Below are 22,383 nucleotides of genomic sequence, written 5' to 3' on the forward strand. Positions count from 1 at the left end.
TTACTTCTGATTGTATAAAGTTTAAACAATGATATAATGACTAATAAGCTGAAATATGAAAGTCAGGTATTGTTGTCATCGTCTAGTGCAATCCCTACTTGTGAGCACCTGTGATAATATCAGGTAAGCATCTATTTGCCAAGGGCCATAGAGCTGGTGCCTGGCCTAGGTCACACTGAAATCTCCACCGGTTGACCTATGTGCTTCAAAACGTCACCGCAAGGGAACCACAGAAGCGCTGCCAACCCAGCTATGATCCGGTGCCCACGAACCCTGCTGGCGTCATTCAACTGGCTCCAGCTGTTGGAAAAGCGGAATTGGCTGAACAGGCCTTTGCCCCTTCCCAGCATGGCCGCCCTGAGGTTTCGGGCTGAGGGCGGCAGACTAAGGTCACGTGACGAGAACTCCGTTCTCTTATTGGCCTTCTCTGCTGGAAGGGCGGGATACAATCACACAGCGGGGACCGGCCTTAAAGGGCCCACGGCGGAATACGGCGGAGCTCCGCCCCCAGGGCTGGGCGGGCGGGGCGCCGCGGGGAATCTCGGCGGACCGCCGGTTTCGCCGAGCCTGCGTCTCCCGGAGCCCTGGTGACTGCGGTGGCTGCGCCGTGATCGTGAGAGGGTTAACCGCGGAGCAGGCAGACGGGAGGACGCGAGGCTCCGGCGCGCGAGCGGGCGCAGCCGACGGGGGCGCGCGGGCGCTGGGATGGAGGACGGCGTGGCCGGGCCCCCTCTCGGGGAGGCAGCCGAAGCGGCTGTGGCCGCCGAGGTGCGAGCGCGGCCCGGGGTGACGCTGCGGCCCTTCGCGCCGTTCTCCGGGGCCGCTGGGGCCGATGAGGGCGGCGGCGACTGGAGCTTCATCGACTGCGAGATGGAAGAGGTGGACCTGCAGGATCTGCCCAGCGCCACCATCGCCTGCCACCTGGACCCGCGCGTGTTCGTGGACGGCCTGTGCCGGGTGAGGGCCGGGTCGTGCGGGCCGTCGGGCGGAGGGCGGACACTTGTTGCCCGGAGGAGGTGGCGCGGGTGGCCGCGCCGAGGTCCTGGCCGCCCCGGGAAGCGTCTCCAGCCCGGGCTGCCGGAGGGGCGGGGAGGGGACCCCCCGGGGACGTGGCGACACCCCGTGCTGACCCAGCTGAGGTGGGGTCTCGCTCTCAGAGGGCCCCGGGGTCCGCGCGCAGCCAGCTCAGAGCGTTTTCAGCGCCTCGGGTTTGACCTGGGCTTGGTAGCCGCCCCTCAGTGACGCCCCTGCCCCGGGGGCAGACGAGGTAGGAGACGGTCAAGGCATGAATTCGCGCCCTAAGTGGCCGCTGAGCTCGTGCTGTCACCCTGAGGCTTGTACCGTCACCCTGCACTTACTGGTTAGAGGAGGGGGTCGCCTCATTCATTGGGAGGAGGAAACAGGCGTTGAGCAGCTACGTGACTCACAGCATTCTCAATCTGCACCATTGGAAGAAGAGCCAATGTTTGGGTGAGCTTCCATGGTTGCTCATTACCCTGCGGTTGGCCAGTTCTGGGTGAATGGTGTTGTGAAGGGGCTCCCTTTCTCGGCCTTTAGGACCTTTAGCCAGGAATATGGCTCCCGGAAGGAGTGACTTGCCACCCTCGGGGACACTCCGTACATTGGGAGTCCCCCCCAAATCCACACAGTTTAGACACTTTGGAGGTTGAGGGGGCAGGTATGAGTAATCTGTGGGGGGGAGGAATTTATTTCAAATCTGCATTTAGTATGCAGAATAAAATTTGGACCACGTAGGCGTTGCAGAATGAAGCCTGTCTTTGAGAGAGATGCCCTAGTAGATGAGCAGCTGTCAAAAAAGCAGTGCTTTCCCTGCTTGGCTCAGGGTCTGCATATACTGTCTGTGAACTGTAGCTGAAGGCACTTGCCAAGAGGAGCATCACTGTGGAACAGAGAATGATGGGCTTAAGTCCCATGTATGTATAATTTATATGCCCGGCTACTTTCAGAAAGGATTTACAGTGGCTGTGCGCTTAGGTAAGCTTCCGTGCATGCTTTCTAAAGCAACAATTGTCACAAGTGCAGGCCCTCACTCATTCTGAAGCCTCTTCTCTTCCTAGGCCAGCGTCTAGGTAGCAGTTCTTGGGGGTCCTAGGGTATCTTTCTAATGGGGCAAGGTCAGGTCATATAAGACTGCGCTTATTTGCTTGGCTGTCTGGCAATTTGCAGTTTTACATTCTTTCCAGGAGGTATTGCGGACAGCCCTGAAGTGGCTTTGTGTGAAATTTTGCCCACTTTGGTAGGTGTTCATTTTAACAAATGTTTATTGAGACTCCACTATGGGCCAGGCACTGTTTTAGGCTCTGAGGGCACAGCAGTGAATAAAATAGCATTCCTGCCACCAGGGCTGACACTTGTTGGGGGAACCAGACAATAAACAAATAAATGTCAAATATGTCAGGCGGTGATAGTGAGATAAGAAAAAGTAAGATTTAGAAGGTGGAGGAGGAGGGAGTGGAGGCCTGTTTTACAAAAGATGATACGGGAAGGTCTTACTAATGAGTTGGTATTTTGAGCAGACAGTGGGTTGGTATTCATTCGCTTACTTGTTCTTTGGCTACCGTGTTTTCCCAAAAATAAGACCTAGCCAGACAATCAGCTCTAATGCGTCTTTTGGAGCAAAAATTTTATATTATTTTACTATAAGACCAAGTATAATATAATATAATACAATGTAGTATAAGACCAGACCTTATATTAATTTTTGCTCCAAAAGACACATTAGAGCTGATTGTCCAGCTAGGTCTTATTTATCGAATGCCTACTATGTTCCAGGCACCGTTTTAGGCCCAGTGGATAGACTGGTGGACATGATGAGCTTCCTCCTTATGTCCTAGTGGTTGAGGAGAAGATAGACACTAGAAAAAAGTAAGTGAACACGGTCATTTCAGGTAGTGATGACTACAATGGAGAAAAGAAAACAGGATAATGTGATAGAAAGTGACCAAGGAGGGGGCAGGGGCTGGTCGTATCAGTCGGGTCCTAACAGAGACACTGTGATGGTTTAGGAAGTGTTCATGAAGAATTGGTTCATTGAAGCAGGACTGAGGGAATGAACGGAGTGTTGGATCAAGGGGAGGAAGTGGTGTTGCTGGAACCCTTGGAGAGGAGCCACCTGGCAGGAGCTGCAGACTTGAAGGTATGGAATTGAGATGCTGACGCAGAGGCAGGGAAGAAACACCCAGACTTGCCCCAGGCTTTCTGATCTCATTGGCAGAACCCAGCTGGCAGCCAGGAGGCAAGGGAGCCAAACTATGCAGTCCACAGGTGGGGCAGCTGTCCAGGGCACAGAGAAGAGTAGAGAGGGGTGGAGAATGTTCTGGGAACAGTGCAGGTAAAAAGGATAAGCAGAGAGGGGTCAGCATGGGGCCCCTTTACAGTGGGTGTCTCCAGAACACCTCTGTAGAGCTTGGAAGAAGCTCCTTGTGTAGATTTTATGTGGCCAGCATCCAGGCAGAGGAATCAGACGCAAAGGTTCCAGTGCAGGGATGAACTGAGCGTATTCAGGGGACACGAAGGGGCCCGCATGGTGGAGCATCAAGTGAGAGGTAAGGGGGATAGTGGCCGCCTGAGGTTGGACACAGCCAGGGAACAGTTCCATGGAGGCCCTTGGAGGCCATGGCAGGGATTCGGATGTCATTCTAATTGCAAAGCTGAGTGGATAATGTCTTTGGGGGAAGGAAGGTGGGTGGGCAAGAGAGGAAGCAAGGAGACTGGTTAGGAGGCTCTTGCCACAGGGTGCTCTGAAGGTGTTTGAACTGGGGTGGTGGTGCTGGAGATAGAGCAAAGGACAGAGCGTCTCTGAGTCTGTCCTCTCCTGCCCCCCCTCGGAGGGTCAGGAGCTTCAGAATGGGGCAGGGGACCTTTGTGTGTTGGTTGCATATCCACAGGGTTTTGTAAGATGTAAAATGATCAGTGAAGACACAAAAACCCTCTGGGCCAAGGCAGGCAGAGTCCCTGACGGCCGACAGCTCTGCCAAGCCTTCCAGTAAAGAGGTAGTTTCTCACTGAGCTAAAACCATCCCTCTGAATGGGAAGATGTGGCTTCTGAGGTTTCAGGCTGACAGCCGTGTTATTTTAAAGGCCATTCTTCCTGAAGGTTGGGCGTGTCACCTTTGGGAGGTGCAGTGAAAACATGACTCTGCTTCAGGGGAGTCCTGTCTGACCCGTGAGGAGATGGACTGTTACCTGCATTGCCGACAAAAGCCCCTGTGCTGGTGGTCTGGCCATCACCTCTACTTAACCAGTCTGTTGGAGGGGCACCTGGGGGAGGGAGGGCGTCTTAGCCTGTTGTCAGGGCTGCTATAACAAAATACCATGGACGAGGTGGCTTAGAAACAACTATGAGCAGTGTATTTCTCACAGTTCTGGAGGCCAGCATGGTGGGGTGAGGGCCCTCTTCCAGGTCACAGACTTCTCTTGTGTCTCACAGGTGGAAGGGAGGAGGAAGCTGTGTGTGTATGGGGGGGGGGAGTTCTTTGACAAGGGCACTAATGCTATTCCTGAGGGCCCCACCCTCATGAGCTCCCAGAGCCCCACCTGCTAATACCATCGTCTTTGAGGATGAGGATGTCGACATATGAATTTTGGGGGAACATAAACATCCAGGCTGTGGTAGATGGTGTGAAGGAAGAAGACTGTCAAATTTCTTTACATGTGTCCATATTCTCTAACCTTAGTCTTACGGGAAAGGAAGAAATTGACCTGCACTAACAATTCATTTGGGAATTTCCATCAGAAGCTGTTTTCTTGCTATAAGAGTTGGGTGGGATGCGTAAAATGCGTTTTTGTTAGCTGGCTCACCATCAGTTGTAAATAATTTATAATGAATATGTTCATTAAATGTTTATCTAAAAAATAACTGAAACTGTATCGTCATTAATTTCAAGTAGAGAGAGTCACACCATTACAAATGAATGAAAACTTTTCTAAAATAAGATTTTCTGTTGTACAAATATTCACTTGGCACATCCATTACTGTACTCTTCTGTGGACCTCTTTTTTTTTTTACTGAGAAAGCAAAGTAATTATATGTGCTTTGAACCAGTAATCACATGTGCTTTGGGTGGTTGATTCTCTGGAATCAGAGTTTATCCAGCCACCACCAAGCCAACCAGAAATTGAAGAGTTCTCAGGTAATATTGTTAGTTTCCAGGCAGTAAATATAGTTCCATATAGTAATGGAAATGGATACCATTTTTTCTGTTGTCTGAAACATGAATGTATATTTGATTGAGAGCTTTGCCTGAACGCTAAGTTAGAAAATGCTAATCACAGAAAAATTTACTCTTCTAGTGAATAAACTCACCTTTCTTAAAACAAATGCCCACTTAAGATTTGTGCTACTTCCATGACTTTCTTTTAATAACAGGAAATATGTTGATAGGCATAAAAGTAGTTGGAGTAATGTCCTTAAATTAATTCTGTGTATCAGTGAAGACCCCTGAGCACTAGGGAAAACTCCCATGCCCAGGCCACTCCAGACCAATCCGTCTGGGACTGGGGACCACCAGGAAAGCAAGGCCTGGGAAGCTCCCCCAGGTGATTCTACCTGGGAGGCAAGTTGTGGACCATTGCCCTGGCTAGAAGGGCTTTTGCCTGACCAGAGTCATTGTTATAGCATGAAAAGATTATTGAGTAATTTCACTGGGTTCCACTTTTAGCCCGATCCGTGCCCTGATTTCCTTGAATCTAAAATGGGAGTCAGGCTCTGGGTCTGGCACCTCCCTGCGCCTAAGTGGTGTTTGACCTGGTCGCCAGAAAGCAGGATACCTGGCCATCAGGCCTGAGAGCTGGAGCCTTTGGGCGGGTGACATAAGAGCATCTTCTCTGACTTGGGGTTGCCTCACTTGGCTTTTGTACACCCCCTCCTGCTGCTGCTCACTCCGCCCAAATGTCAGATCCCGACTTCCCCTCCCAAGACATGCTTTTTGGGCGACAAGATATCATTCAATAGTAATTTGGTGATTGAAACGGTTTTGAGATCCAAGGTGGTACAGCTGGTATACGGAGCTTCTGCTCATAAGGTTGTGTGTGCTTGGCTGGGTTTCCCATTGTTGATCCCCATGACTAGTCCGTCTGTGGCAGCATGTTGTAAAATGTGGCATTCCAGCAGGATGGTGACAGTTGGGTTCTATTACAGTGTAAAATCCCGGCGTTTTTAGGCCATTTTCATTTTTTGCCCGGGTGTCAGAGGCATGTGGTTTCTCAGGCTTAAATTATGCCTAAAATTTCCCCTTAAACTTCCTTAAGTGCAGAGCGATATTAAACCAATTTTGTATGGTTTAATTTGTTGGGATGTTAGAATGGTGTATGGGAAAAAAGAAAGAAGAAGAAGTACGTTACAGATGTGCAGAGTTTACTTTAGAAGTTATCGATTTCCTTAATTTTAGAATTTCTGACTTTTAAATAAATTAAGTTTTTTTGGGTTGTTTTTTCGTCCCTGAAGTTCTTTCGATCCCCCCTCACCACTCCATTCCCTAGCAAGGGTTTGGTCCCCTTTTCACCTCAATCTGCCACCATCCACTGTTCGCGGCACTTTTTCTTAGGCAGCAGTAGCTTTACATGTTATTGCCTGTAACCCCAAGCTTTTCAAGCCCCAAGACAATTACATAAGGGAATGAAAAATAGGCTTTGTGACAGAACAGAGGAGCTAAAGCTGAAGCTGTTTGATTCCAGTGTGTACGTTTCAGGTTGTATTCTTTCTTTCCTTTAAAAACATATATATAATCAGACGACACAGGCCACGCTTTTTCATACCTGTCACTGAGGGGCCGGTTTGCCCTGTTCTGTGACTGCATCGCCCCGGGTACACTCAGGGCAGCTGTGCACATCTGTGTGTGTTGGGGGCGTGGGGAGGAGACAGACCCCTCCGTATACATTTTCTATTGTTAGGACTCATTTCCAGTGTTGTGGGAGAGAGCAGGTCATTTGAAATACAATTCAGTTGTGAGGGGGAATTTGTTTCCTTTGTAAATAATAATCACCATCAAAACATGGGGATGGTGACTGTCAGTGAGACAGTAAACGGCTCTGCTGTGTTCTCTGAGCATGGACAGGCAACAGGAAGTAAAAATAGCGCTTCCACCCTTCTTGGGCAAAACAAACGTTTTCAGAATATAACATCAGGAAAATATTAATTACCTTTACTCAAGGTTTGACGTTGGGGAAAGGGTTGGCTTCATGTTGTATAGATTTCAATCATTGTAGAAGCCCTTTACTATGTCTAGTTTAGTTGGTGTAGAGTGTTGTTTTTCTAACCTCTAAAGATTGAATCGGGTTTAGTATGCACTCCTTCCTCATGGAAGAGTGTACGTAAGGAAGCAGTGCAACGTAATGGCTTATACGGGGTCACTCGGGGGAAGCTGTTTACCCTGTCTGTGCCTTTGTTTCCCTATCTGTAAAGTGGGGTCCTCCTAGTACCTGCATGTCCTGATGTGTGTAAAATGCCTGTCCCAGTGACAAGGACATAGTAAACACACTATATAAGTTAGTGTGTGTTACTTATCCTCTGCTGTGTAACAGACTAACTCAAAACTTAGTAGTTTAAAACAATAAACGTTTATTCTCTCGCAGTTTCTGTGGTCAGGTATCCAGGAATGGCTTAGCTTGGTGCCTCTGCCTCCACGTCTGCAATAAAGTATCCGCTGTGGTCTCAGCGAAGGCAGAACTGAAAGAGTACTGCTGCCAGGCTCCCTCACACGGTTGGTGGCAGGACTGCATATCTGGAAGGGGATTGGCCTGAGAGCTCCGGTTCCTCGGTGGCTGTTGGCTGGGAGGTCTCCCTCAGCTCCTTGCCACCTGGGCCTCTCCATTCGGCAGCTCGCAACATGGCAGCCTGCTGCCATCAGAGCAAGCCAGGGCGTGCCAGGTGGAATGGAATTCACAGTCTTTGTTACCTCATCTCGGAGTGACAGCCCACCACCTTTGCTGGGCTCTGTTTATTAGAAGTGAGTCAGTAAGTGCAGCTCCCGCTCAAGGGTGCCGGGCCTACCCAGGGCATGAATGCCAGGAGCTGGAGGTCACTGGGGCCGTCTCTCGGCTGCCCACCCCAGGAGCGATTTATCAGCACATTTTTTTCCTTTGTAAACTTTTTTGACTTCTGTGGAGCAGTGAATGTTCAGAAGTGTTCATTAAGGCATTTTCTAATCTGATTTTTTCTAGCTTCAACTCCGTATGAGTACACTGTTACCCTCCACAGCTTAACAAAAACCCACCCCATTGATAAGATTATGGCTAGGTTATTAAGTTTCTGATGTCCCTAAAGCTGTTAGCCACTACATTTCTAAAAGAAGAACTCGGGTCACTAAACCTTTTTTACGTTGGGGAGGTCCAGTACTTTTCCTTCCATTACTAATTTCAGCAGGTGAAATATGCATTTCCCATGTGTAATCATAATTAACACCATAGAAAGAGGCATTTGAGGTTGGCCTGATTTCTGAATTAAATGTTACTTAATCCAGATAGCTAGTTATGGGTTGTTTTTTGCTCAATATAACCATAGCTTGTGTTACTTTGTATCACCTTTATATTTTCCGTCAAACTTGCTGCTTTATTTAAAGATAATAAAATAGTTTGTGTTTGTTTACGTGCTTTATGTGTAATATATATCTCTTCGTCTGTTTACAAGAACTCTATGAAATAGGTACTATTATCATCCCCATTCCACTAACTCAGATGTGGAACCGAAGGCCAGGGTAGGCCAAGTCACCCGTCTCAGGTGACGTAGCCAGCAAGCGCTGGTCCGAGGCGTCGAACCCAGTAGTAGCCAACTCCCCGCCTATCTGTCATCATCTTACAGCACGCTGGGGTGGACGTGATTTTTCACATCTCTCACATCTTATTTAAACCCCAGGACTGCAGTGTGAGGAAAGTTTTTATCCACAGGAACCTGAGGCGCAGATGAGTTATAACTCTTTTCTTTCGGTCATTTATTTATATTTGATGGGTGGATTTGAGTGCTCCTGGTACAGCAGCCTCGGTGATATTCTTCTGTTCAAGCAAAGGCTGGGCACGGGCACTAGAGCCGTACAGACCGGATTTGAATCCAGACCTGTCACTTCACTCCTTCATTCATTTCATTCATTCATTTCCTCGACAAACATTTATTGAGGGCCTACTACGTTCTGAGCATTGTGCTGGTTCCAAGAGCAGCTGTGGGACCCCAGGTGAGTCGGTCATCGTCCCCAAGGCTGGATCCCTCAGTTGCAGAGTGAGGACAACCATCCCTACCCCACGGTCATGGTGAGGTCAGTGTGAGGGGTGCAGCCCTAGATGCCCTGGGTGAATGACAGACTCCCTGCCTTCGTGGAGCTCACAGCTAGCAGGGAAAACACAAAATTAATTTATTTTACTGTGTGCATGTGTTATACAAATATGACTAAAGACCTTAATAGATCCTTAATGAACCACGTGTCCTTGGGCAAGTTATCAGCCTTTCCAGACCCAGTTGCTTCATTTGTGAAGTGAGCAGGTTGAACTGGATAATGTCTGTGAGGTCATTTCTGGCTCTCAAAACCCAATGGCTCTGTGCTGTTGTACCAGTGGAGCGTGGCCCCACTGCCCTGGCGTTCCCCTCCACCACCCACTTTCCCAGGTAGGAATTTGCTCAAGAAGAGAATTTCTCTAGTGTGATTCCACTTCTCTTTCCTGCAGCCTTCCATCCGCAGGGAGACTGAACTTTACCCATCCTAGGTGTTCAGCTGCGGCTCTTTAACAAAAAGACGGATTAACGAGAGAAAAACAGACAGTTATTAATGCGGGCAGCACACATCATGCAGGAGAAACCTCAGCGAAATGTAATTCAAAGCGGAGGCTTAGGACTCGGCGTCTGTAGCCTCTTTGAGAAAGAATGATAAGTTTGTAGAGGGACGACTCCGAGGAAAGCAGTTGTGGGCTTCCCAGCAGCAGCAAATTGTGGGAAGGTAAACGTGTGGGCGGAAACTAATGGAGGAAGGTTGTTTGCAGATCCCTCCGTACCATCTCTGGGCTGCTAAGAGCCTAGAGTCATCTCCAGGAAAAGGAGAATTTATATCCTGCCTGGAGGTAGAAAGCGGGGAGAGGGTAGAGAGAGCTTTTCCTGCGTGCACTGCGGCTTAATTGCCTTCAGCTCAAAATAACTTTTATGCCAAAGAGGCTATTTGGGGGTGGCATATTCTGGTTTCCTTCACATCCACAGGCCTGCCTTGTCCTTCATTGGTCAATGGGAGGCCTCTCTGCTAGTTTGTAGCTAGAGGGGAGGTGAATTTGTCACGTAAACTCGTTTCTTTAATCGGCCTTGGAAATTTATGTAGGAGTGATCTGAGAGGGACCCGGGTCAGAGGGTTCAACTGATCTCAGCATCTATTCTGTCCAGTGACCATTTGAGGGTTTGCCAAAGATATAGCCTCACAAAACCAGAGCACTTGAGCAATTTTCTTTTTGAAATCTGTTGATTGTTGGGGACTTTTCCAAAGCTCCTGATAACAATTACTTATCAATAGCGTGACAGTATGTTCCATTTTGCATGATAAATTAGATAAGCAGTTATTATATAATTAATTACCGTGTTTCCCCGCAAATAAGACCGGGTCTTATATGAATTTGTGCTCCAAAAGATGCATTAGGGCTTATGTTCAGGGATGTCATCCTAAAAATCATGCTGGGGCTTATTTTCCGGTTAGGTCTTATTTTCGGGGAAACACGGTATAAGCACTCCATTTGACACTTGTAATTTGTGCCAGATATTTTATATACATCATTTTATTTAACCCTTCTTATAGCCTTCTAAGATAAATGCTATATTAGCCCTTCTCCCTTTGCAAAACTAATCAGCATATAGAATCCATAGCAACTGGACGCCTGACTCGGCCTTGTCACCAAACCAGGCAGGAAGGGCTCAGCCGCCAGCCTTTCATTTCTCCAAAGAGGAATCAAGGCTCAGAGAGGTGATGGCGTTTACTCTGCGTCGCTCACTAGACAAGGGCAGAACTGGAACTTGCTCGCAGGTCCCCTTCCTCCCTGCCCACTGGTTTTTATGCCACTCATTTAATTATCTGTGAAATAACGTCCTTACCCCACCCAAAAGAACCTAGAGCACTCAAACAATGAAGAGGACCTCTAGAGACAAGTCAGCTAAAGCAGACAAAAGTGTCCCCAGCGCCACTGTTAGGGCCTATCAAGGCTTGCCCCCCCCCCCCCCCCCCAGGGGCAGAGGACTTGTCCTTGCCAGCGGGTCTGATGCTGCGCTAAACACCAGCTCTTGCCACTAGGGGGCAGTAACTTCACGTATATTCTGCGATGGAGCCGGGTGGTTGGTTGACTTGGACTTGACTTCAGGCATCAAAGACAAGAACGTGCATTTTTAGAAAGGAGACGTCACACCTTGCGCCGCAAAAGAAGCTTTTGTAAAGATACGTTTGTAGTTAAAAACTTTAAAGCAAAGACATCCCCCGCCCCCAACACACACACACACACACACACACACACACACACACACACACACATGCCCAGCAGAAAACCAAAGAGGTGAGAGAACCACCCCGAGTGGACCCCTCCCTGCTGCTGGCTGAGGACACCCCCTTTGGATAAGCAGGAAACAGCGGGGCGCTGAATTCGCCTACAGGAACTACCGTCCTCTTTCACCTACGCATGGGTACAAGTTTGTGACATTATCTGCCGTACGCTGCTCAGATTTGTGGCAACTTATTTAGACTATGATTCAAATTATCATCATAGAGAAATCCAAAGAGAGAACTCAGATGAAAAAAACACTTTATTTAGGAGATAAGGGGAATTTTCTGAGCTGGCCTCCGGTATTGGGTTACTACGTGCTTACTCTTTTTGTGTGCTGGTGGCGAGGTGTCCAGGCCTGTGTGGTGGGAGGTATTCTGGCGTGGGAGTCTCACATGATTCCACAAGTAACTTCTGCCCAGGCCAGGTAGTGACAGAGCTCTTCCGGGCTGGAGCTGGGATTTGGGGAAACGTGTAGAATCTCATCTCCTTTCGCACAGCCCACCTTTGTGTCCTGAGCTGCAGATCTCAGATGGTGACGGACCCCTCAGGTCGGGGTCAGCAGTCTGTAAAATTCCCTTGCAGCCCCTAAAAACAGACCACCCATTTGAAAAATTCACTGGCTTGCAGTTCATGAGCTGGGCCTGAAGCCACCTGCAGACTTTTGGAAAGGATTCAGGGTTGGTGGGTACCCGTATCCTCTTTCCAGAGTAGCTGAATCCAAGAGGTACCTTTCAAACTCAACCACTTGACACAGTATTTGCTGAGTGGCTTCCATTTTTTAAATCAATTCTGAATTTTGTATTACTCCAATTCATAAATTCAAGGGGCTAACATTTGGGCCCTAATGTGCTTTGTTTTGTCAAATACTCGTGTAATCCTTGACATTGGGAAATGCTGTTAATGGATCCACGTTCAGAGCATTTCAGTTACTTAGATCAAGTTCGGGTTACTGACCTGGGCCACAGCGCCATGAGCCTGCCTGAGACTGTGACATAAAGTGAGATGGGGTGGGAGGTGGTGGGGGAGAGAGGGATGTATGTTGGAGGATGACTTCCTGCCTTTATTGAAGGGGTACTTGTGTCAAGGACAGAATGGAGCATTACATGTGGCATTAGTGGCTCAGAATGAACCTGCACCAGCTGTAAAAGGAGGGCCATGTGGTGCCTTCTTCCCCTTACCAGGTTGCTGTGAGAATTAAATACAGCACAATTAAATACAAACAATGTTGTGATAACATCTGGAAGCAGGAGAGAGTCTGAAAATATTTGTTTAGTCTTTATCAAGGACTCTGCTTTAATGTCAATGAGTTTATTGTTAGAGGTTTTATATCAGGTCGCCATGTAATTTTTGTTTGTTCCTTTATTTCCTTTTCATTTATTTTATTTTCCTCCTGTGTTTTCTCTACAAATAGCACAAGGGCCACACTGGCAGGGTCTCCTGCTTGCAGGTTTTCTTGCTGCTTGTAATTAATCTTACATATTTTTACATATCTTACATAACTTAAATATTTTTATGGCTCAACCTAGAGTGGAAATATATGAGGGTGCGTGGACATATTGCCCACAAATGCCTACCCTTCTTTATGGACAGATACCTACTTTAGTTTGGAGTTATGCATGTTAAAAGGTGGTACAACACAGCGGTGAAGAGGGTGGGTCTCAGAGCCAAGTCAATCTGAATTCAAATCCCAGCTCTCCCAGCAACTGGCTGTGTGGCCTTGGGCAGGTAACTTAACTACTCTGGGTGTTAGTCTCTTCATTTGTAAAATGAGATAATATAGGTACCTACCTTATATTACACAACAGGGGTGTTGTGAGGATGAAAGGATAAAAAATAAATAAAGGGCTGAAAATTATACCAGGCTTATAGTAAGTGTTTAGTACACTTACTGCATGTTAGTGATTTGATTAAAATTATTACTAAAATACAAAGATTATAGTGTCTGTATTGCTCACTGCTATTTACCCTATGCCTAGGACAGTGCCTGCCACAAAGTAGGCACTTAATAAATATTTGTGCAGCAATGGAAGTAAAACATTCACATAAAAGTGAAAGTACTGCTCTCTTAAGTCCCTTAAATATTAAGCCTTATTTTCCCAGGAGTAATTTAATTTAGGTATTTCCAGAAGTTGCATAAATTATTTTAGGCCAGTACAGTCTTAGGCTTTAAAATTATTGCAGTGGTGTGTGTGTGTGTGTGTGTGTGTGTGTGTGTGTGTGAGAGAGAGAGAGAGAGAGAGAGAGAGAGAGAGAGAGAGAGAAATTAACAGATTTAGATGTTTCTGAATACTCAGAATACTGCAGTAAGATGTATTATTATACCAGAAGACTAGCATGGCTTGTTATCACTTGTAAGTATTTAGAAAAAGCTATAATTTCAACATAGTGTTGTTGATACAACTACACAATAGTGTGTAGTTGATCCTTGAAGAACATGGAAATTGGAGACACCGACACCTGTGCAGTCGAAAATCTGTGTATAAATTTGACTCCCCCACCCACCCCACCCCACCCTACCCCACCCCAGGCCGGCCCGGTGGCTCAGGCGGTTAGAGCTCCATGCTCCTAACTCCAAAGGCTGCCGGTTTGATTCCCACATGGTCCATGGGCCAGTGGGCTCTCAACCACAAGGTTGCCAGTTCGATTCCTCGACTCCCGCAAGGGATGGTGGGCAGCGCCCCCTGCAACTAAAATTGAACACAGCACCTTGAGCTGAGCTGCCACTGAGCTCCCGGATGGCTCAGTTGGTTGGAGCAAGCCCTCTCAACCACAAGGTTGCCGGTTCAACTCCCACAAGGGATGGTGGGCTGCGCCCCCTGCAACTAGCAAGGGCAACTGGACCTGGTGCTGAGCTGCGCCCTCCACAACTAAGATTGAAAGGACAACAACTTGACTTGGAAAAAAGTCCTGGAAGTACGCACTGTTCCCCAATAAATTCCTGTTCCCCTTCCCCAATAAAATCTTTAAAAAAATTTTTGGTTCCCCCAAAACTTAAGAACAAGGGTCTATCCCTTCATATCCACAGGGGATGGGTTCTAGGACCCCCCTCCCACCCCGGTACCAAAATCTGTGGATGTCCTACACAGGACAATGCATATAGTCGGCTCTGCCCATGCTCAGACTCCCAGTCATGGACCAAAAACAGTACAGGTATTTATTGAAAAAAATCCACATCAAAGGATCTGCACAGTTCAAACCCGTGTTGTTCAAAGGTCAACTGCATGTTGGGACTCAAAAGTATGTTTTCATATAAAATAAGCATAGCTGCAAAGTTGAAAACAACTTAAGCAACTAAACACTTTTTAAAAACGAATCTCAAGATAATGGCTATAAGAACCCCATAAACTCTAAAACATAAAATCATTATTGCTGATGATAAGAAATCCAAGACTTCCTAGCATAATTAAAAAAAAAAATCTTGTAATTGAAAAATAAATGCCTTGTTTGCTGGTGACGTTTTTCCCTCCCTCCCTTCTTTCCTCTCTTTCTCTTCCCCTCCCCCCTCATCTCTCATTGTTCTTAGAATGCCTTTTAGGGGACACACAGCTCTTCAGATGTTCATTGTCATCTGCTAAATCTCCACCTACTGCACCAGCCAGCCTCTAACACCTTGCTAGAAGGTGGCTGATCATTCTTTGCCAAATTTCATCCTAAGAGGGCACAATCAACTTGTGATCTTATCTCTGAGGGCTGTACTGGTTTCCATCAGATTGTGCCAGGAAAGATGACCTTCCTTAATGAGATGCGGGCTGTCTGCTTAGTACCACTAGCCTGCTGTGCTTTTAATTAAATGAACCAATCTTTAATAACTTGATTCTTATCCATGCAGCCACATCACCCAGCGGTCTGTCCCCAGTTACAGTGATTTGAGATGCTTCCGTCTTAGGGTGGCACCAGTGGGGACCAAATATTGGAGTGAGGGGCTTGAGCATGGTGAGACCTGTGCTCATAGGTCTGGGGGCCAGTTCTCTGTGCTTTCCATCTAGAATAATGCACTCCATGTCCAGCTAGAACTTCTAGCCAGAGAGCACAGCCATCCCAAGCTGACTTAAGCAAAAAGTGACCCCACCAGTTGGGCTGGGTGTAAGGGGATTAGGGAAAACTGCCTATAGAGCACCTACTATGGGTTATTACATTTGTCTAGACTGCTGCATAATTTGAAGAGTAATTCATTATAAAAGTAATACTTGGTCATAAAAATAAAGAAGAGCATTTACTAAAAATTCCCCATCCTTTTTTCTCAACCTGTTTCTTAGAGATAACCTCTGTTAAATTTTATGTGTATTCTTTCATGCATGTTCTGTGCATGTACAAATATACTATATGGTATATATAAAGAGAGATGAATGCAATTAAATATATACTATGTACATATATTTCCATCTACTGCACCAGCAGTATCATACTATATATACTCTTTTGTTACTTGTCTTTTAAAAAGTACGTATCTCTCCAATAAACTCAGTGCATTTCTTTTGATGACTACCTGGCATTTTATTATATGAATGTAACATAATTTAACCAGCAATTCCTAGTGAGAGACATTTAGATTGGGTCTAGGTTTTTTTTGTGGGTTTTTTTCCGGTTGTTTTTTTTTTTCCCTGTATAAACAATGTTGCAAGCAGCATCCTTATACTTATATCTTTGTTTGTTTGTGTAAATGTATTTATAAGATATATTGCTGGAAGTGGAATTTCTGAGTCAGAGAGTATGGTTATTTTGCATTTTGATAGCTACTGCCAAGCTGCTCTCTAAAATGTTTATACTAATTTCTGTAACCACCTGCACTGCATAAGAGTTCCTCTTTCCCTACATTTTTGACAGTCCAGGGGATTATAAGTTGTTTTGAATCATTGTCAGGATCTTTGGTAGATGAAAAATAGTATCTCTTGTATTAATTTGCTTTTCCTTAATTAGGAACAAGGTTGACCATCTTCTTTTATGCTTATTGGTCATTTGTTGTTGTTTTTTTCTGTAAATTGATTGTTTATATCTTTTTGCTACCTTTCTGGTAAGGTTTTGGTCTGTATTTATGAATTTGTAAAAGAGTTTTTTTGTATATTAAGGAAATTTGTACTTTAGCACATATATTGTAGATATTCCCCCCAATTTGCCATTTGATTTTATGGTATCTTTACCTCAGAAATTTTTATTTTTAATTCAGATGGAGAAATTTGATCTTTTTGTCTTCTAGGCTAGTCTCATACCTAGAGAGCCCTTTCCTGGGCCAAGACATATAAAAGTGTATTTTCTTCCAGCACTTTTATGTTTTTATTTTTGATGTTTGCCTTTCATTTATTGGACATTATGGCACAAGGAGTAAGTTTGGATTCTGGTTTTCTATTTTTGCACGTTACCTTGTGTTTCAATATTGCTTACTAGGCAGTGCTTTTCCTACAAATTTGAAATATCACCGAAGTGGTCAAATAAACTTGAATCAGGACTCTGCTGTTGACCTTTTGTCCATTTCTGAACCTGTTTCATACTGTCTTAACGACGGTGGCCATACATTTTAGCCTATTTAACAATTAATAGGACTAATTTTCCTCCATGCTTCTTCGCTTTCAGAATTTATTTTCCTGGCCAGTTTCATTTACTTATTCTTCTCTGTGAACTTTAGAACCATTGTGTGCCGTTCAAACTATCCTCCACCCCCCTCCAAAGAAGGAAAACGACAATGCAACCACCAAACCGGCTGGAGTTTGGGGTGAGATTGCTTTGGGTGTATAGAGATCCTTGGGAAGAGTTGGAGTCTGAATATTTTGTTCCCATATCACTGTCCCACTTATTTCAGCCGTCTTTTATGCCACAAGCACTGAGTTGACGTTTTCTTCAGATAGATCCTATTTCTTTAGTGTGTACTTACGTACAACACTTGTGTTTTGTTCTCTTATCCATGTGGCACTCCGACATTAAATGATAGTGGCAGCAGATGGCATCCTTGTGTTGGACCCGGCTTTTAAGGGACCCGTGGTCATGTCTCACCACTGGCCCTAACCTAGGCATGCAGCTCTGGTCCTTTAACTCCCCTTCAGGTGTCTTGGACCAACACTTTCCTGTTCTAGACCTTGTTACACACAACAGACACAGCCAGCTCTCTCTCATCCCTTTTATGTAGGATCTAACCTAACACGCAATTCTCCTGTTTCAAAAGCAGCTTCGAGAATATTCTATGAACCATATGTCTCCGTCTGTACAGTCTCAGTGCTGCCCGTAGAACTTTCTGTGTCGCTGGAGATGCTCTGACTGCACGGCCCAGTGCAGTCGCCACCAAGCACTTGAAATATGGTGGGTACGACTAAGGAACTCAATTTTTAATTTTATTGCATTTTCATTCATTTAAATTGTCACAAGTTATCGAGCACTTAAAATGTGGCCACTGCTACTGAGGAACAGAATTTCTAGTTTTGTTTTAAGTTTATTTTCCCTGAAATAGCCACATGTGGCTAGTAGCTACTGAGTTGGACCACATGGGTTCCCCATGTAGATCATGGAAGGAGGGGATGCAAGCACTCAAAAGGCCATGTGTGCCGGGAGAGGCGGCAGTTGGCCCCAGATCACACAGCAAGCCTGTGGCTCAGCTGAAACGAGAAGTTCAAGCTTTTCCCACTGTGCCTGACCCTGACTTTGCCCCTCACTTCCTATTTCCCTTCTTTCAATGACAACCAAAGTCCTGTTGTGTGCAGACCAGTAAGCATTCTGCACACATGCCCAGCCCCAGTGACTTCTTCCTTGAGCATGAGTGGACCCCAGGGTTGTGCAGAGGTTGAGCTAATGGCCGTGTCCTCTCACTCTGCAGTGCAAGGGTCTCCATGACAAGGGCAGTGCCGTTGGCCTGGGAGGCCACGTCCCCTGTCTGTCTGTCCAGGGTCTGCGTCTGGCCTCTCTGTAAGTGAGATTGCAAGCCCATCGAGCACAGTGCTCATGTCCCAGCATCCTCAGGAAATGTTACTTGTAGGAAATGTTGGCCCTTTTGGTCCAAGTGTATTTTCTAGTCCTTTTCCTAAGAGACTGTAAATATCCGTCCTTCCACCAAGATAGCAAGGTGTTGCTCCTGTCCCCTATGACTCCTCTGAACCTTAAGGGAACTCAGGCTCCGTGAGTCAGGGAGTTGGAGAGAATAAAGAAAGAGCCTTCCAGAAGGCCCTGGGCCAGGGGCTCAGCATACAAGCCAGGGCTGGGAAATGAGGAGACCACCCCATTCATTACTCACACGTCACTGTGAATTCTTCCTGCTTCAGCCAACCCTCTCTCTTACCCAAGGTTTCCTGGGCCAATCCCTTGGGGCCACTGCACGTATTCTCCTTAGCCTTCCCTTCCAGCCAGTCATTCAGATGGAGCAGGAGCGACCTGCCCTCTAAAGCGCTCTTTGCTTTTTCTGGCTGAGGAAGACCGTACACTCTCATCTGAAGGTCATTGGTCAGAGCTTAGCAGTTAAGAGTGTTGGGCCGCCAGGGTTTCGTCCCAGCTCTGCTGCTGACCTGCCTGTGCCTCAGCTAGTCCATCTGGAAGATGGGGACATAATAGCGGCCCCTCATAGGGCTCCGGTGAAGGTGACATGAGTTCATAGACGAATGTGCTCAGGGGGCTCGGCTCACCAGTGTGCCCTCCACTCTTCTTCACCCAGAGGTGATAGCTCTCTGCTCTGCGGGCAGGTGACCTTCAGGCTCCGCCCACTTCTGCCTCTCAGTGAGAGTTCTCGCTGCAGGCCTGTTTGGGAAGCACGCCTGGGTGTGTGCAGATGGCACCCCGGTGGCCCCCAGACAGTCCCCTTTCCTGGCTGGATCACATGGATGTGCCAACTTGGCAGAGGGTGGCTGGTTTATCTGACAGCAGGGTCCCAGGCCTCTTGAGGCAGCTGGTGCAGCCACAGTGACCCCAATGGAGCGATTGGCTCACAGGCCTGTCCAAGCAGCATGTTGGTGTTAGAAGCAACAGCTGCCCAGCAGCCGGTGAAGGTGCATGCATGTCTGTCGTGAGGGAGACCCTGCTCTCTGTGCCATTTGTCATGTGGGAGCCCTGCTCGCTCTGCCATTTGTCGTGCGAGGTGGCCTGCACAAGAACACAGGATATGATGAGGCCAAAAAGGAACACCCACGGAGCCATAGGTAGCGGAGTCATACCACTATAGTCTCACTGGAGGCTGGATCCACGCGACCTGCAATCTGCCGTCCGCTTCTCTGCCTGCCAACCAACTGACTGACTCCCAACTCACCAGCGCAGCCTCGGCAGTTATATCAGTGGCTAATTGGCTAACTGGTAACAGCTGATGGTCAATTAGCCACAGCTGACGGCCATCCACTACCCGAGTCAGCACCTTTCCACGTGAGGCCGAGAGCCTGGAAACTGCTCTCTGGGACTCTGTCCCCACAATGTCTGAAGCTGCTGGCCAGTTAGGAGTCAGTTTCTCGGGCGGGAAGAGGACCTGCCTCCTGGGAGCCAAGCAATGCCCAGCATTGCTCTTTCTCAGCACACACTTCCTCAATGGTTAGATGGCAGCACCCACCAGACGCTAGCATTTGTAATGAACACATGGGCTGTGTACACTCTTAGCAGAGTTAGTAATCTGCTGGAAGGTCCAACTCAGCTTGGTCAGAACATGAAATTGCTAGGATTCTATTCTTTCTGCAGGTTTTGCTCCTTTTTTGTTGTTGTTCATGGTCAGGGAAGTACATTGGAGTACTTAGATCTTAAAACCTAAGTAACTTTTCCTCCCCCTTTGATGACCCTCTCTTCCTGCCTCCCAGCTCACCCAGGGAAGGGAAGGCGCTATGGTGACTTTCCCTTCCATTTGCTCAGCGCCTGCTGTGTGCCAGTCCCCACAGCAAGTGGCTCATATGCTGCAAAGTAAACACTTTCACAGTGTTTGTTCCGTGCCAGGCACTGCTGTACGTGCTTAGAAACGGGGCCGCATTGAATCCTCACACAAATCCTGGGAGAAAGGTGCTGTTACTGTCCCCATTTTGTGGCTGGACTAACTGAGGCATTCAGAGGCGAGGTAGCTTGCTCCGCGTGGCGCAGCTAAGGTGGGGAAGAGGCAGGGTTTGAACCCATCTCTGTCCCAGAGTCCATGTCCTTACCCATCACCCTGCCGCCTCTGCGCTCTGGTCCCTCTTTTAGCCTGACGCCAACATCCCTGGGAGGTGCGCGCTTGTTATCGCATGAGGGCACCGAGGCCTGGAGAGTCCATTCCAGGCCGGCAGCCTGCCTGGAATTCAGATGCCTCACCCGGGGGTCTGACTCCAAGTGCTATTCTCCCCGTGCCTGGCTGCCCGTCGGTCTGTGCCCTCCGAGCCCCTGGCCTCCGCTTCACCCTGTGCCCCTCACATAACACCCATCAGGTGACATGCTCCTAACTGACTTGAGGGGGCTCAAGGCTCCCCGTCACGGAACATTCTCATTTTTGTTTTTGTCTTCAGCTGAGTCTCTGACTATGGAATTGTTCTATCTTCCCACGTGCGTGTTGACTAGTTTCATTTCCCCTAGTCTGTTTCCTCTAGACAGTTCATATCCTTTGCCTGTTGAGCTATTGGTCTGTTTATTTTTAGTAGGTCCACTTTCCAACTCAAGGGTCGGGACAGAAATGCCTGTAAGCTCATTGTGGGGGCAGAGCCCCAGAGAGTAGTTTCCAGGCTCTCGGCCTCACATAGACAGGTGCTGGCTCAGGTAGTAAATGGCCAACTGTGATTGCATGGCCATCAGCTGTGGCTAGTTGGCCGTCAGCTGTAACCAGTGAGCCATTGGCCACAATATAACTGCTGTGACTACGCTAGCAGGAGGAGGAGAGGAAGGAGGGAGAAAAAATGGGGGCTAGCAAGAAGATGGCGGCTGGGCTGGCAAGTGTGGATGGCGGTTTGCGGGCGGTTTGCGGACAGTGTGGATCCAGCCTCCAGTGAGAGTATAGTGCCGCCAGAGAGAATATAGTGGTATGACTCCCCTACCTATGGCTCCGTGGGTGTTCCTTTTTGGCCTCACCATATCCTGCGTTCTTGTATGGGGAGCGGGAGCAGAGACCCTGCAGGCCTCCCTGCATGACAAATGGCGCAGCGAGCAGGGTCTCCCGCATGACACTCATCCATGGATACGTAACGTTGTTGTCCCTTTTCCATTTTGCAACAACTCTGAAAATAATCACTTGCCCCGCATGCTGAATAAGAGGGTAAGACTGCAGATCTCATGCATCCCCCGGCCCTCCAGCCTCAGAATAAAAACACAAGTGTAAACTGGCAATTTTTGCCCTGCATGTATTATAGGATTCTGTCTGTCTGGCGCAGTGGTCGCCCAGGGCAGAAGCCACGCCTCTTATTTGCATACCCACTCTTGAGGGCAGGGTACATACATCCTGGGTCAACCTGTACCCCCGCCTGGCACCTGGGGTGCAGGACCTTCCTACAAGTGTGTGTCAAGGGAATGACAGGGGGCAGCTCATATATATTTGGTGGGAACACCCAGGAAGCCAGAAACTGGCCCAGAACTGCCTTGAAGAGAACTCCCACGAAACTTTCCTTCTCATTTTTCCAGACATTTTCTCATTGGTATATTTACTTGACCTCTTTTCTACTCTGAAAACTGAGCATGTCCGTCCTCCATGCAGGAGCTGACTCAGCACCCAGAGGGCTGCTCAGCCCCACCGTGTAAGCCGCTGGTCCCTGGGAGGCGCCCTGTGGTCACCTGCAAAGCAGGCACCACGGCTCCAGTGCAGGGTGCCTCTTACTCCTCCCCCGCCGGAGAGTCAGGCCCAGGGGGCTCCTATGTACAAGCGCCTCACATTCTTAGAAAGTGCAAAAGATGCACAAATACTAGCTTGTTAGCATCCCTTCACAACGCCCCTCAAAAGAAGCCTGAGGTTCAGGGTGGTACGTCGGCCCATGT

The 22,383-nt window shown here is 47.7% G+C and overlaps 1 protein-coding gene across 1 annotated transcript in view; it reads left to right on the top strand.

Annotated features, from left to right (window-relative positions):
• Positions 1-524: 524 nt before the first annotated feature.
• Positions 525-22,383, top strand: part of RCAN1 (regulator of calcineurin 1) — an 88,170-nt gene continuing 66,311 nt past the window's right edge. The window contains exon 1 of the mRNA XM_019730257.2: positions 525-957. Coding sequence (XP_019585816.1) covers positions 706-957 — 252 coding nt within the window. The 5' untranslated portion in view covers positions 525-705. The remainder of the gene's footprint in view (positions 958-22,383) is intronic.

This window comes from Rhinolophus sinicus, linkage group LG01 (genome assembly GCF_036562045.2).
Source record: "Rhinolophus sinicus isolate RSC01 linkage group LG01, ASM3656204v1, whole genome shotgun sequence".
In the NCBI taxonomy this organism is placed as follows: Eukaryota; Metazoa; Chordata; class Mammalia; order Chiroptera; family Rhinolophidae; genus Rhinolophus; species Rhinolophus sinicus.